Source organism: Sus scrofa, chromosome 14, assembly GCF_000003025.6.
Source record: "Sus scrofa isolate TJ Tabasco breed Duroc chromosome 14, Sscrofa11.1, whole genome shotgun sequence".
Lineage (NCBI taxonomy): Eukaryota > Metazoa > Chordata > Mammalia > Artiodactyla > Suidae > Sus > Sus scrofa.
In genome coordinates, this window is record NC_010456.5 from 38,553,762 (window position 1) to 38,570,512 (window position 16,751).

The 16,751-nt window shown below is 52.8% G+C and overlaps 1 protein-coding gene across 1 annotated transcript in view; it reads left to right on the forward strand.

Annotated features, from left to right (window-relative positions):
- DTX1 (deltex E3 ubiquitin ligase 1) overlaps positions 5,944-16,751 on the forward strand; it is a 40,086-nt gene continuing 29,278 nt past the window's right edge. The window contains 2 exon segments of the mRNA XM_021072393.1: positions 5,944-6,129; positions 6,630-7,620. Of these exon segments, the coding sequence (XP_020928052.1) occupies positions 7,362-7,620 (259 nt within the window). The 5' untranslated portion in view covers positions 5,944-6,129; positions 6,630-7,361.

Genomic DNA, 16,751 nt, shown 5'->3' on the forward strand with positions numbered 1-16,751 from the left:
TGGGTTAAGGATCTAGCATTGCCGTGAGCTGTGATGTAGGTCATAGATGTGGCTCAGATCCCGCATTGCTGTGGGCCTGTGGTGTAGGCCGGCAGCTGTAGCTCTGATTCGACCCCTAGCCTGGGAACCTCCATATGCCACAGGTGCAGCCCTAAAAAGCCAAAAGAAAAAAAAACGTAAATAACAAATATTGGTGAAGATGCAGAGAATTTAGAACATTTTTACCCTGTTGGTGGGAGTGTAAAATGATGTAGCTGTGGGAGAAAACAATAAGGTGGTATCTCAAAAACTGAAAGTAGATTTACCAAACTGTACTAGTCAGCCTAGGCTCCTTTGGCTGTCATAACAAAATACCATAGACTGGGGGGCTTAAAACGATAGAAATGTATTTTCCCACAGTTCTAGAGGCCAGAAGTCCAAGATCACGGTCCCAGTTTGGTCAGGTTCCGGTGAGAGTTCTCCTGGTTTGTGGATGACCATTTTCTCATTGTGCCCCCACATGGCCTCTGAATGAAGATGGGGAAAAGAGAGAGAACTGTCTCTTCCTCTTTTTATAAGACCTCCTAAAAGCCGTTTCTCCAAACAGAATCACAATGTGGGCTTCAGGATTCCATATATGAATGGGGGGTGGGGTGGGAAGGACACTCAAAGCAGCACATATAATCCAGCAGTTCCACTTCTGGAAAGAACTGGAAGCTAGATTTCAGTTATTTGTACATCCATCTTCATAGCGGCACTATTCATAATAGCCAAGAGGTGCAAGCAAACAAAATGTGGCCTTTAGGAACAATGGAATATGACTCAGCCTTAAAAAGGAAGGCAACTCTTGACTCTTGCTACAACATGAAAGAAACCTGAGGGAATTATGCTAAGTAAAATAAGCCAGTCACAGAAAGACAAATACTGTAGAAGTCCATTATTATGCGTATCTAGCATAGTCAAATTTGTAGAGGTAGTAGAATGGTGACGTTGCCAGGGGCTCTGGGGAAGGGGAGGAACGGGAGGAATGGGGAGTTTCACAGGACTGCAGTTCTACGAGACGAAAACGTCCTGGAGATCGGCTGCACGACAATTTGAATATGCTTAGCACGACCGAGCTGTCCGCTTAGAAGTGGTTAAAATGATAAACTCTAAGTTAGGCGTTTTGACCACAATAAAAAAAAAAATTTAAATGTATTACCTGGCAATCCCTCCAGTATTAGAGCGCTGGTCCCAACATAGGCCACCAGGGGGAGCTATGCACCCACTCCAATTTCATTTCGCAGCCCTCCCCTCCGTTTCCCCTTTGGGGATCGAGTTGGCGGTTTCCAGAGGAGGAAAAAAATGCCCTAGGATCCTGGAGAAAGTTGGAGCTCCTCTCTCCGCCTCGCCTTCCCCAGACGGACCAGCTCTGCCTAATTTCCAGAGCTGCACCGCACCCCTGCCACATGCCCGCCGCATCCAACTCTGAGCCCCATTCTATCTCTGGGTCCCTTCCCTCTGTGCTGGAGACTTCGCGAGTCCCGGATGGGGTGCGCCCACCCCACCTGGCTGCCTGCTGGCCTCCAGATTGCCCTGGGGCTGGAGAAGAGGAAGAAGTGGCAAGAACTCACCCCCCCCCCGGATTACCCAAAGAAGAGGACAAAGCAATGGAATTGGGTCAGAGGCCTCCTATCCACAGGATTTTCCCACTCAGCTGCCAGCTGTGTATGTCATAACCTCCCCGGAGGCCCAGTCACTCCATCTCTAAAGTCTGTAGTAATAATACCCAGAGGATGGGAAAAGGTTTATTAAACTCTGATGCTTAGAAAGCACTCGATGAATGGACTAATGACCATTCCATGCCACATGTCTGATGCTGGTCTGGGTCTTCACATATGTCCCTCTGAGTGGTTTTTCTACTGCATTGCAGAAGAAATCCCATTTGCCCTGATCTCTTAAGAAACCTCTCCTGAAGTTCCCCTGTAGCACAGCAGGTTAAGGACCTGGCATTGCTACTGCTGTGGCTCAGGTCACTGCTGTGGTGCAGGTTCAGTCCTTGGCCTGGGAACTTTCACATGTGTGGGCACCACCAAAAAAAGAAAAGAAAAGAAAAGAAAAGAAAGAACCTCTCCTGAAGAAACCCACACCAGGATTTTCTGGGCCAGACTGGCTCAGTGTTTTAACCAGGTAGGACTCACTGGTTAAAGAATGAGAAAGTAATAGAAACCCAGTTAAATCACCTCAAGGAAGAAGCCAGTTAGACTACCTTAAGGAAACATGTGTCTTGTGGAATCCCAGAAAAAAAAAAAAATTGAACAGCTGAGAAGAGCAGATCCGGGATCTGGGCTCTTTGGGCAACCCTGGACCATTTTCTCTGTCCTCTCCCCAAAGCCTGCTTTATTCCCCACTCCATGCACAACATGTGCCCACATTCCCTCCCTCCAGCCCATGGACCCCGCTGTCATTCCTGGAGCATGCCAAACACACTCCCACCTCAGGGCCTTTGCACTTGCTTTGCCCTCTGCCAAGGACACCGCCCTTCCCTAGATCTAACCTGTGGTTCACTACCTCCCTCCTTCAAGTCTTGGCTCAGATGTCACCCCAGTGACGCCTTCCTTGACAGATTGAAAATTTAAACCCTGCCCCTGCCCCATCAGCAGCATGCTCTAGCCCCTCCCCTACTTGCTTGCTTTTTTCCTTTAACCTGGGTTCACAAAAAATAAGGGGGGGAGCGTTAATCATAATCCTTAATCCATAGCCCTACTCATCAGCATTTAATTATTAAATTTAGTAATGCAATAAACACCTGTGAAACCACTACTCAAAACAAAAGCTACAGCCTTGACAATAATCCACCTCTAACCACATAGTTCCCTCTGCCCCAGCATGATGTCCTCACTTAATCCTCATCTTGAATCCTAAACTTATTCCTCCTTGTATGCTTTTTATAGTTTATTACTGCATATGCGTGTATACTTTTAGTTGTTTTCATTTTTTGGCCACACCTGCAGCATGCAGAAGTTCTGGGCCAGGGATTGAACCCACACCACAGCAGTGAACCAAGCCACTGCAGTGACAATGCCGCAGATCCTTAACCTGCTGTGCCACAAGAGAACTCCCTAGTTGCTTTTAACTTAATCGAAAGGATATTGTGTGCATGTAATGGAACATATTTCATTGGATATTCTCTCTCTGAGATCCACCCACATTGCAACATGTGGCCATAGTTCCTTTATGTTGACTGCCAAGTAATATTTTATCATGGGAATTTATTCATCTGCTCTCCCATAGATGGGGACGTGGGTGTTTCCCAATTTGGGCTACTGTGGCCAGCACCCCCGTGAATAGTCTTCCATGTAGTTCTTGGTGTAGATGGGCAAGAATTTTTCCACAGTGGGTACTTTGGATTTGAATTGCTAGGTTAGGAGTTCCCATCGTGGCACAATGGAAGTGAATCCGACTAGGAATCACGAGGTTGAGGGTTCAATCCCTGACCTTGCTCAGTGGGTTAAGAATCTGGCATTGTCATGAGCTGTGGTGTAGGTCGCAGACGCGGCTCGGATCCAGCGTGTTGCTATGGCTGTGGTGTAGGCTGGGAGCTGTAGCTCCAATTAGACCCCTAGCTTGGGGACATCCATATGCCACAGGTGTGGCCCTAAAAAAGCAAAAAAAAAAAAAAAAAAAAAAAAAGAAAAGAAAATTGCTGGGTCATAGGATATGTATCTGCTCAGCTTTAGGAGATAAAGCCAGACTATTTCCCAACATGGTTGCACCAATTCACATGCCCACCAACAATGTTTCTTTGTTTTTGCTTTTTAGGGCTGCACCCACACATATGGAAGTTCCCTCATATACAGGTTAAAGAAGCATAGTCAGACCCAGGTTGGATGTGTAACTCAAAGATCTAGAAAAGTAGCAGAATTGTCTTCTCCCATCTCATCAGTTGGAAGTAATTGTACTGACGACCTCAGCTGGTATTATGGCCGCAAGGAAGCAAGACAGAAACACACAGAAGAGAAAATCCTGGGATTCCTCTGCTAGGCATGTCATGCAGGCATACAGTAAATTTTAAAGAGTTCATGATGGATTGCTTTTGTTCTACTGGCTTCTCTACTGGTGTCTGAGCCATCTCCCCAGGGGTTTGTGAGCTCCTCAAAGATTCCTTTCACCTCCTTAGAATCCTTTTCTCCCAGGAAGCCCTGGGAGCAGGGCTTTGTACTTCCAGATGCTCCAGAGCCCAGTGGAGAGGGGGCCATTAGGGCCCTGCTGCTCCAGATCCTCAGCGGGATGCTATTCATTAACGACTGAAAAAAACACCACTGGTGAAGTGGGAGGTGCAAAAGGGTTTGGGATTCAAATCTCAGCACTACCACTCACTCTCTGTGGGAACTTGGGCAAACCTCTGAGCTCCAGGAGATTTTTTTCCATATGTGAAATGAGGACAATATTACCTACCTTGTGGGACAACTGTGAAATGGAATGAGCATTACAAAAGTGCCTTGGCACATAATAGGTACTCAATAAACGATAGCGATTAAGTAATAAACACCAGCCACACCACACAAAGATGAGTAAGACACAGTCTCCGATCTCATGGATGGCTCATTCTAGCAGGGACAAATTCCATTGAAGTGGCTCATTGTGATATAGGGTGTCACATCAAGGTATGTGCAAAGGAACACAGAGGAAGATGGGACAAGTTCAGGGAAGGCTTCCTGGAGGAGGTGACATTTAGTCAGACCTTAAATAGCATTATACAGTCTGGAGTCATGGGTTCTTTCCAACTTGCTGCTAAATTTCCATGTAACTTTGAGCCAGTTTCTTCTCCATCCCGGAATCCTCAGATCCTTGTCTGTAACATAAGGGTGTTACAGCATCAACTCTGAATCTTTGGGGTCACAACCTCCGTGGAGAAGAATCTGCTGAAAGCCAGAGCCCTGCTAAAAAAAAAAGTACAGACATGTAAGTTTGTCTGTAAGGGGAGGGCGGGGCTTCATGGACCCCTGGAAATCCTAGGCTAAATGCCCAGAGCTCAACCATCCTGTTGGAGCAATAGCACTGCAGAGCTGGCCCTGCCCTCCGACAGAGCCGCTCTCTTTAGTCTGCAGCAGGCACAAGCAAACAGAATCACAGCCCAATCTGGAGAGGCCCTTGGGCACTGGGCTGCAGGAGAAAACAGGGGCCTGGAGAAGAGGCAGTCACTCCAGTTAGCTGGGGAATTGAGTTAGGTTCTGGGAAATCTCCCCTGAGCAGTCTGCCCTGACTTTGTCCCGTTCATCACCATCTGCCCTGGAGAGGAAGAGGAGCGTGGGCCGTGCTGGACAGGCTCCAACAGACCGCTGACCCCCATCTGCCGCCCAGGCTGGAGTTCCCGGACACATCCTTCATCCTCCCTAATCTAAACACCCACAGGCTCCGGGTGGTCCATCCCCTTGCCAGATGTTATGCGGTTCTCAGTTGCATCCAGCTTGCCAGGGACAGGAGGGCTGGCCATCCCATTAACACTTGAGCTACTGCCACCACCTGCCTCCCTTTTCATCCAGCCAAACCTCATCTGGCATTTATTGAGCACCTGTTGTTTGCAGCATCCCTGAATGATATGGCGGTGGGCCTACCCTTACCCTCCTCCAAAATCTTTCTTTAAACAATCTCTGGATCTTAGTCATTTGTTCAAGCATTTATTGAGCATCTATTGTGTACAGGCCCTGGACTGGGCAACTGGAATGTAACCCATGACTAAGATTCAAGCTGGCACTCCATGGACACCCCAGTCCATACTTCGCACCATGCTGGGGTCAGGAGGCCTCCTGGGGTCCCAGGTGGGCCTAGCCCAGGATATGGGGCGCCCCGGGGACTCGCGTGTCAGCGTTTAGGGCCGCGGTCTGTCTCCTCCCCTTCCTCCTTCTCCGCCCCCTCCCCCTTCCCTCCCCTGAGCGCGGCCGCGGCCGCCTCCCACCCGCGGGATTCCGGCGTCCGGCAGCAGGCACACGCGTCCGTCGGTCGGCAGGGTAGTAGGTCCGCACGCCGAAAGCCCAGCGCCCTGGTGCGCGGCCTGGGAGAGAAAGGGCGCGGAGGCGGGACCGAGGCTCCCTCCCACTCCGGGGGGAGCCCAGGAGGCGGCCGGGCTGGAGCTTGAGCCGGAGAAGAAGGCAGAGCAGAGGAGAAGCGGTGAGAGCGCGGGGTGCTTGGGGACCCCACCCCCGGCTCCTTTGGGAGGTCCGCGCGCGCTTTGGGGAGGTCTGGGCTGGAGAAGGGGGACTGTTACCCCCAGGGCGGAAGGCATTGACCATCCAGCTCCCGGCTTCGCCTCCTCGGTGACGCGACCCCCGAGGGGCCCTGGGCCGCGCCTGCAGCGCCGCGCATCCTCGCATATCCCCGCGCACCCTGCATCCCTCGGCTGGGCGTGCGGGCCCCGGGGGAGGGGAGCGCTCAGGGAGCTGAGGAGGGGGCGCCGCAGGCGAGGAGGCTCGGAAAATTTCGCCCGCAGCCCCATCCCTCCCTTCAGGCCTGCCCTTAGGGACCGAGACCACGCGACCCCCTTTAGCCCCCCTTGCTCACCCCCCCCATCGGTTCCCCATTGTTCTCAGCCGATTGCTCTCCCGGGAAGGGGGGAGGGGGTGCCGCGCTCTATTCTTAAAGGGCCCTCTCCCCTTCTTGTTTCCTGGCAGGTCGCGAGCACGAGTGGGGTGGGGCGTGCCCACGGGCCCCCGCCCCCCTCGTCCCCTAGCCCAGCTCCGGGAGCCGCTGCCCGGGCCGCCAGGCTGGGGATACGCGCCTCCCCCCTCCCCCGTGCGTTCTTCAGCCACTCAGGCCTTCCAGGACGCTGTGGATCCGGAACAAGGGGGACGGGGACGCCCCCCTTCAACAGAAGCCGTCGGGGGGGGCGGACCCGAGGCAAGGCAAGCAGCCCAACTGGAGCCAGGCTCGGGGTCTGGGACGCAGTTGGGAGCGCAGAGGGCTGGCCGGGCGCTGCAGAGAACAGCAGGCTGGGCCGGGCCTCCTGGGTGACAGGCCCTGCGCGGCCAGGAAGAACGGGAGACCAGCAGGAGAGAGCCCGGACCTAAAGTAGTGGCGTCTGCCTCACTCCCTGATCTGAGCTGGGGACACCAAGGAATTGAGAGCGCCGTTTTCCCCATCAGAAGAAAGACACTTGCTCATCCAGAGAAGCACCTTTATCTGAGACAGCTCTGCCGCCAAGGGGTCCTTGGAGCCTGGAACACCATCCCACACTCCTTTAACTGAGGCCTCTGGGCCTCAGAGAGGGCCAGGAGTTAGAAAGGAGGCCAGACAGTCCTTGCTGTCCTCCCTGGGGAGAGAGGAATTTCCCCACCGGATCCCAGGCCCAAAAGGAGCTGGGCCAGGAATATAGCGGGGTCCTGGCCCCTGAGGCAACAGCGGCCATGTCACAGCCAGGCCAGGGCGTGATGGTGCCGGTGAACGGGCTGGGCTTCCCACCGCAGAATGTGGCCCGGGTGGTGGTGTGGGAGTGGCTGAATGAGCACAGCCGCTGGCGGCCCTACACGGCCACTGTGTGCCACCACATCGAGAACGTGCTTAAGGAGGATGCCCGGGGTTCCGTGGTCCTGGGGCAGGTGGACGCCCAGTTGGTGCCCTACATCATCGACTTGCAGTCCATGCACCAGTTTCGCCAGGACACAGGTGAGTGGACTCGCTACCCTCCCCACCCCACTACCACCATCACTATCACCACACCACCTTTCAGTGGGATGCTGAAATGCCCCCAGCATCCCTGAGGAGAGAGCCCAGATCTGCAGAAAGCCAATCTGCTGGTCTGCCCCCAACCCTCAGAAAAAGGGACAGTCTGGCTTAGTCCAATTTAAGACTTGTGTTCTGATCCAGCCTCTTATATTAGGTATAGGGCTCTTGGCAAGTTATATCACCTCTCTGAGTCTCAGTTTCCTCATCTGCAAAATGGATGGGTTGATGTCTCTCACAGCTGTGTGAAAATTAAATAAAATTGTGCTCACTGAACACAGAGCCTAGAAGAGCATTAGCACTCAAATCATCACAGTGAAAGGGCTCTCCATGCACTTCCCCATTTGATTTTTTCCCATCATTACAGCCAGTCTTACTGTTCATAGTAGTGGTGGTAGTAGTAGTTGTCGACCCATTTTGCAGATGAAGAAATTGAGTCTCAAAGAGGCTGAAAGAGGAGTTCCCTTTGTGGCTCAGCTAGTTACTAACCCGACTGGTATCCATGAGGATGCAGGTTCGATCCCTGGCCTTGCTCAGTAGTTTAAAGATCCGGGATTGCTGTGAGCTGTGGCATAGTTCACAGATGCAGGTCCAATCTGACCTCTTTCATATGCCACACCTGCAGCCCTAAAAAAAAAATCTTAGAGCTGGGATTTAAGCCCAGACAATTGATTTCCAGAGCTGAAACTCTTGACTGGTATCTTATTCTGGTTCTAAGTGATGGTAGTGTTGGGGTGATGCGATGGTGGTTCTAATGATGGGGGGAGGGGGTTGGTGGTGTTGGTGCTGGCGGCGGTGGTAATGATGGAGGAGAAAGCGTTGGTGGCAATGTCAGTGGTAGCACTGATTGTGGAACTGGTGGGAGTGGTGTTGATGGTTGTGTTGGTGGTGTTCTCGGGGGTGTTGGTGATGGGCTGGTAACAATGGAGAGAATGAGGTTGGTGGCAGTCCTGGTGTCGGGTGATAGGTGATGGCGGTGATCAAAATGGTCAGGTCCCACTCTCAGCATTCTTGTTCGCCATCACCGTGGAGTGCTCCCTGAGTCATTGTTGCCTGGTGGTCTATGACAAGCTTGGTGGGCAGTGGGGGAGGACAAGGTCTTGCCTCATGGGATCTGCCAGAGAATCCTTGGCATGTTCACTCCCAAGGACCAGCTGATTGAGGTTTGAGGAAGTTATTGTGACTCTCTAGATGACAGAACTGCATGTAACAACCCTGGGGACAATAGGACACTTTCCTTCTCTCTAGAGCTGTGTTGTCCGATATGGTAGCCGTGGTGCTATTTAAATTTACATTAATTAAAGTTAAATAAAATTAAATATAGTGCCTTGGTCTCACTAGCCACATTTCAAGTGCTTGGTAGGTCCATGCATCTCATGGCTACTGTATGGGACAGCATGGATCCAGAACACTGCCATTGTTGCAGAAAGTTCTAGCTTCCAGCTCTGCTCTAGAACATTGCCTGGTGCCTACAGAGTGGTCACCAAGCATGGAACCACAGGTGCATTCATAACAAGTGGTGCATCAATGTTACTTTTCAGTACATCTGGTTCCAAAACTCCAAGTAATGGCGACAGTCACTAGTGATGCCAATCATTCATTCATGCCATCATGGATTTACAGATCTCCTGCTGCGTGTCAGCTCCTGTGCTAAGCACTAGAATACTGCAAGAAGCAAGACAGCCAGGGTCCTCAGTAGAGGTCTTTTGGTGGAGGACCTATGCTGGAGATTCCAGGGTAGTCAGAGAGCAAGCAAACACCTAATTAATTACACAGATAATAAGTTGCAGGTCTGAGAACATGAAATAAACCTGATCTGGGGGTGGTCACAAAAGGCTAATCTGAGGAAGTCAGGTTTGAATAGAAATCTGGAGAATGAGTGAGGGTAGCAGTGTTCCCAGCAATGGATACAGCCAGTGCAAAGGCCCTGTGGTGGGAAGAGCAGAGTACATTCAGATCTGTTGCATTTGGAGTGCAGGGGATGCAGAGAAGCTGGTACAAGATGAGGTTGGAGCGGGGACAAGATGTACAGCCCTGGGCAGCTGTGAGGAGGGCTTTGAATTTTATCCTGAGAGTAGAAGTGACTGTTGAGTCCTAGTGCCCATTCTTCCAGAAGAGGCAGAGTCCCCAGTGGAGAATCACCAGGCGTCCCCTGCCCCATTCTCTCCAGTTTATCCCAGGACCGCCTCTGGTGGAGGGCAGGGGTCTGGCAGCAGGAGCTGGTTTTTTTCCATGGCTTCATGTTTGGCATTCTGTAGGTTCGGGCTAGTGCTGGGTGGGGACATTGTCCAGGACCTGACTCGTGGTCCTGAGAAGCAAGGATAGGCCCACCCAAGGCTGCCAACTTGGCCACTTGGCCTTTGATCCCCCCACCCCGGCTCAAGGCTCCTTTTCTATTCCCAGCACCCTCGCTTGCATTCTTAACTCCCCAAACTCTCTCCTTTCCCCCCTTTCAGCAGGCCCCTTACTCTCCATGGCACCCCCTTTTAAGGTTCAGCCTCACTGGATCCCCCAGTTCAGTTTCAGTCATTTTCTGGCCGCCCCCTCCGGGAGCGCTCACTCCACACCTGCCCCCAGTTTGCCGGAAAAAGGAAAAATCCACTCATCCTTCCACAGGCTCCTGGGAGCCTGCCAAGACCCCTAGCGAGGGAGGAAGGCCGGGAAACCTGTGGAGCCAGCAGGGGACCTAGGATGCCCAGAAAACTGCTGGCGGGGGCATGATGTCTCCCAGCAGACATGTTATAATATGCTTGCCCACGTTTCCCACGGGCAAAGCAGTGTCAATCTTGTCCTCACTGTCAATGGTCCAGGCAAGAGCCTCGAGCAGGTATTGTTGGGCACACCTCTCTGGGCCTCAGTTTCCACATTTATGAAATGGGCAAGAGTATTGCTTTGCTAACAGAATTGTTGAGATGATGGAAAGAACCACACATGTGATTTTACCCCACAAATCTTAACTAAGTACCCACCATTTGCCTAGCATGTGCTGAACACTACAGATGTGTGAGAGGTGAGTAGAAGATTGTGGTACACACACACACACACACACACACACACAGCACACACAATATAAAGTTGCAAAACCCAAAGCTCACATATTTGTACCAAAATAAACACAGCCTCTCCTTAGAGTTTCTAATTATAAAATTCTTGAAAAGTTCATTGAAGCTGAGCTTTAAGGGGGTTTTTGTCTTTTATTTTTCTTTTTAGGGCCATACTCATGGCATTTGGAAGTTCCCAGGCTAGGGGTCTAATCGGAGCTACAGCTGCCAGCCTACCCCGCAGCCCACAGCAATGCCAGATCCCTAACCCACTGAGCAAGGCCAAGGATCGAACCTGCAACCTCATGGTTCCTAGTTGGATTCGTTTCTGCTGCACCACAACGGAAACTCCAGAACTTTAAGTTTTTGCAAGAGGTAGCAGCACACACCAGCACCCTGACATTGAAGGCACAGGCTCCCTGATAAGGGCAGACAGTAAATATTTTAGCCTTTGTGGGCCTACAGTCTCTCCTCTAACTGCCACTATAGCTTGACTCTGCTGCTGTAGGTTGAAAGCAGCCATAGACAGTATGCAAATATGTGTGTGTTCTAACAGAACTAGTTCTAGCCACTGAAATTTGAATTTCATATTTTCACAGGTCATGAAATAGTCTTTTTTTTTTTTTTTTTTTTTTGCCCCAGCTCTTTGAGAATGTAAAAACCACTCAGCTCATGAGCTGTGCAAAAGCAGACAGTGGGTGGATTTGACCTGCGGGCTGCAGTTCACCACCCTGGGCCTTAACATGTTCTTAACCTGCCCACGGGGTAGGACAGCACTGGTGCCACACCACACCCACAGCCTGGGGGATACTCAAATACTCGCCTTGTTGTGTGTGCCAAGGTGCACACAGCAGCAGCCTGCATGTACACCGCTGACACACAAAGGGCCTGTCTACACGCCTGTCACACAGCCAGCGGAAGAAAACCCAGGTGTCAGGTTTGGACCACAAGGGAAGGGCCAGGCCTGGTCCCCCCCCGGGGGGGGGGCTGCTGTTTGTTCAGCCGGTGGCCCCCTCACCTCTCCCCTGCTGGGCTGTTTTCATCACTCTCAACAGGGGGTGAGGTTCCCTTTGAAGCCCTACAGGACTGGAGCCCACGTGGAGGAGAATGCTGTGACCCTGGGCCACGTGATGTTAGATTACTCGCAGGGGTGTCCCAGGCAGAGGACTGGAGGGGAGAGCCAGAGGTGGGCAAGAAGTCAGGCGGGGGCTTCCTTCACAGGCACGCGTGCTGCCCTATGGGTGTTATTCTTTCCACCTGGTGGAACACACGGTGCTGTTGCCCTAAAGCTTGCCTGGTCTTCCTTTGTCTTAAGCCAACCAACCCAGGATTTCATACACCGGAAAACCAAGCCTTAGGTGTTTGCCCAGATGGGCAGAGCAGCTAGTGGTGAAGTTGGACCCAAGGGTCTTGGAAGAGGGTGTTGGCTCCCACTAGCAGTGAGAGAAAGATTTGGGAGCTGTTTCCTGCCCCCGTGAGAGGTCACGGCTCCAGGAGAGTCATTTCCCCCCCTGCTGTTGGGATGGCAGCCACTGAGGGCCTCACGCGGACCCTGGATTTTCCACCCAGTGCCAACAGCTGGATAGAAATGTGACCCAGGCAATTTCCAGATTCCTTCCTGAGCTCACGTGGCTGGGGGTGGGGCGGGGGGAAGGCCACCTTTCAGACTGACTGGTGATGCCCATTCTCTTCTCCCTCTGCTGCTGGGGCCATTTATGGCAGCCATATGCCCATTCTCTTGATGGGACAATTGAGGCTTGGAGAGGCCCAGCTGGGAATTATCCCCAACTATTGTCCCCACAGAGTGCTGTGCCTGGCACTTCCAAGCTGTCAGACTGGAGGGACAAGTGGTGACTGGTTTCAGATCTTCCAAGCCTACAGCATCCCTTCTCTGGGTAGCTGGGGCTCCCCTTCCCCTCAGCTGAAGACACACTTAGGCTGTTGGAGAGCAGGTGGGGCCACCCAGAGGGCGGAACAGCCATCACCAGGGAAAACACTGCCAGCACTAAGACTCCTAGGCAGCTCATTGTATCGATGGAGAGACAGAGGCCCAGAGAGAGTGAGTGACTTGCTCAAGGTCACATAGCCCATCAGTCCTCTGGACCCCAGGCATCTAAGGATAGAAAATAAGGTGATGTTCAACATGCCAGCTGAGAAAGTCCCCTCCCCCTCTCCCTTGAAAGCTCTCCTGGGGCTTGTTGCCAGGTTCTGTACCAAAGCAAGTACAGTCTCCACCCACCCCCACCGGAGGCCTCCAGGGCCCAGCTCCCTGATTAAGGGACCCCTTGGGCCCTCTCCCAGACAACCTGAAGGGCCCCTGGGGCTGAACTTGACACCAGGGGCAAGAAGGATGATGTGTATTTGGGACCAGAGGGGTTCGTTCCCTGGTGGCGACAGGTCCAACTAATTCATCCATGGGTATCCCCCCAACCATCTGTCACCACCTGCATCCCCACCCTTACAGATCCATCTTTGAGCCTCTGGCTGCTTGTCTGGTACCTGAAGCCTCTTCTGGTGCCATAAATTCATTACTTTTATTTGACAGTCATTGGTGCTCTCAGTACAAGGCCCTGGGCTGGACCCCTATCAAATGGATTTCAGGATCTAGTGGGGGCCAAGGCAGATGCATATCATGGGAATGGCAGTCAAACGGTCTGGCACAGATACAGATCTAAATTCCAGCTTGGCCCTTTGTTCGTTGTGTGACCAAGGGCAAGCCCGTTAACCTTTCTGAGTCTCAGACTCCTGCTCTGTAAAATGGAAATAAGAATAGTCCCTAAGGGGAGTTCCTATTGTGGCTCAGCGGAAATGAATCTGACTAGTAACCACGAGGTTGCGGGTTCGATCCCTGCCTTGCTTAGTGGGTTAAGGATCTGGCATTGCCGTGAGCTGTGGTGTAGGTCGCAGACACAACTCAGATCCCATGTTGCTGTGGTTGCGGTATAGGCCAGCGGCTACAGCTGTGATTGGACCCCTAGCCTGTGACCCTCCATATGCTGTGGGTGTGGCCCTAAAAAGCAAAAAAAAAAAAAAAAGAAAGAAAGAAAGAAAAGAAAAGAATAGTCCCTACCTGAGATGGTTATCGTGAGGATTGACTGAATGAGATAATGTAGTTAAAAGCATGGAGAATATTATTTTGCACATAGTACTCATGTTCAAGTAGGAAAAACATTTAAAGATCTTATAGGAGAGTTTCAGGTTGCCCTCAGCCAGCTAAGGTGGGTAGTGTGTGCCTGGAGCCTCTGAGAAGGAGGACTTCCTAGAAGAGGAGTCCTTCAAGAGCCTATATGGTTTGAGAAACACTTCTGGCTGGAAGAAATAGCACCAGCAAGGTCCCGGAGGAGGCTACAGGCTAGAGTGAAAAAGGGAGGCAGCACTAGAAGGGGAAGTAAGAGAGGAAGGGAGGCCTCTTGAGTCTCACCGGCCATGGCTGGGCTGCCAGCTGTCACCCTTTAGCGGCTAGGCCCCAGAGGACCCAGAGCCACACTGCAGGACCAGCCTCGTTAATCATGGGCCCTCAGAGGCCAGAGCTGGAGCAGGCTGGGCAGAGGCTGACGCAGGCACTTCCTGACAATCTGTCTGGGCTCCGTCGTCCTAGCCAGCAGGCATCAGCCCATTTAATACATAGCAAAGCTGAGGCTCAGGGCGGGGGAGGGGGACCCTGCCCAAGCTAGGAAGAGATGGATCAGAGATTCAGATCCAGGTGGTCTGCAGCACCTGCGCAAGGCCCGGCTGCCCCAGCACCTTGGACAGCGACACCCACGGCTGGACCACTCCTGCCTGCGGGGCGGACAGGGGTGGGGTGGGGGGAATCCTCGGTCAAATCCTCCTCATGGCCTCTTCTCTCTCCTCTCCTGTACCCTGCCCCTACCTGCTCCCCTCTCCATCCTTTCCTGCTCTCTCCCAAACCCCCATCGTCACTGGTCCAAGGGAGCTGTAGATTCTGACCTAAAGATGAGGGAGGTGATGGAAGCTGTGATGGGTGTTGGAGTTGGGGAGGTGATAGGGAAGGTGATGAGAGCCATGGTGGGGGAGAGGACGGAGAGGTGATGAGGGCTGTGATTAGAGCTCTTCGTGGTAGGGGTGGAGTGGGGAGTGTGATAAAGGGGACCGTGACAGGGAGGATAACAGCAGCTGTCATGGGGGAGCAATGGGGGCACGGTGGGGGCTGCGATGGAGAGTGGGGAAGAAGGTGAAAAGGAGTGAAGGGGGTGGCATGAGGGGGTTCTAAAGAGGAGGCGATGGGAGGGTAATGAGGAAGGCCCAGGATGGGGAGGTGTGGGGCAGGAATGGTCACAGTGGAGCTGCCTATTCAGGCTGTGGGCTATGGGATCCCTAGGACCCTCTTGAGTGTGAAGTTCTCAGGGTATAGAGGGTGCCCAGGGCCCCTCTGGCCTCCCTCCCCCCGCATATTTGTCCCCTGGGCCTCCCTCCTTCCTCTCACTCCTGCATCACACCCAGTGGCAGCCAACCCCCAGGACTGCCTCCAGGTCCCAAGAGAGTCACCACCCCCCGTGAGACCCCCCAGCCTCACAGTTAACACAGGCACCCCCGCCAGCCCCCAGCTGCCCTTGGCTGATCTCACCTGAGAACATGGGGCCCCAAATCTGGAACTGGCTGCCTCAGGGACCCTGGTTGGTGAGGCCCAGTTCCAGATTCTCTTCCTCGCAGCTCTCTGGTCAGCATGGGGTGGGGCGGGGGGCAGTGCTGGCTTGTGACTTTGGGTGAACCATGCTCCCTCCATGAGCCTCAGTTTCATCCTCTGTAAAACATGCCTCTTGGGACTGTGGTCAGTATTACTTTGTTCATTCAGCAGGAATTTAATGAGCACCTACTACGTGCCATACACTGTCTTAGACACTAGGGATGCAGCAATGAGCAGGACAGATACAAACCGCTACTCTCAAGGCTGTTCCATGCTGGTAGGGCTGATGGGCATGGTACAGGAGCCCAGACACTGAGGAGGTCCAGAATGTAGGGCTATTCCTGATCTTGGCGCCATAGGAGCAGCCAGGCTGGAGGCTGAGTCTCCCCTGGGCCCTGTGTAGCTGCATCTTTGCTCTGCCACCTGGCTAAGTGCCTCTCCCTCTCTGTGCTCCTCCCAGCATCCCTCTGGAGCTGCTCCAGGCTGCCACCTCCACCTTCCCCGGGCAGTCGTGGCAGGCGGGTGATGGGCTATGGGAGGGAGTCTGGCGCCAGGCCCTGGCGCTGAACGCCCTGAAGTGCAGAACAAAGGAGGAGGCAATCAAAGGAGGCAGTGCTGGCGGCCAGGACAGTCTTGCCAGCAGCTGCAGCGTAGCCACCTCTTCTGCGATGACAGGCTGGGCCCCATCGTCACGGAGCTTTTGTCCCCTGTCCCTCCGACTGCAAGCAGAGCATGCCAGGGGAAGCATAGAGTTCACCCGAATTTGCACCATTACGGAGCCCTCTCCGGTTCCTCTCTTCCAGGGAACAAAGGTTCATTCACGCTAAGTTGTTAGTCACCTGGTACTGTGAAAATAAGAGTTGGGGCCTGGGGTCAAGAGCTCCCTCTAAGTGCAGGTGATTTGGGCCAAGTCCCTTTCTCCTTCCGGGGCTCAATATCCCCCTCCAGAAACATGCTGGAAATTCAGATATTTACAGGGCCTGGGCAGCCAAGAGAAAGGTATGCAGTGCCTGGGAAGGTGATGGTTTTCCGCTGTTGTTCTCTAGTGCCTGGTACATGGTAGGTGCTCAATAAATACTTGAAAACATGAACAAGGTGACCGTGACTCAGCTTTTGCCAACTGTTGCCAAGAGCGCCAATCCTGGTGGCTGCATCTTGGATATTTGGGGATTTTTTTTTTTTAAGGCCACACCTAAGGCATATGGAAGTTCCCAGGCTAGAGATCGAATCGGAGCTGTAGCCGCTGGCCTACCCCACAGCCACAGCAGTGCGGGATCTGAGTCACTTCTGCGACCTACACCACAGCTCATGGCAACACCAGATTCTTTAACCTGCTAAGCAAGGCCAGGGATCGAACCCACGTCCTCATGGATACTAATCAGATGCTT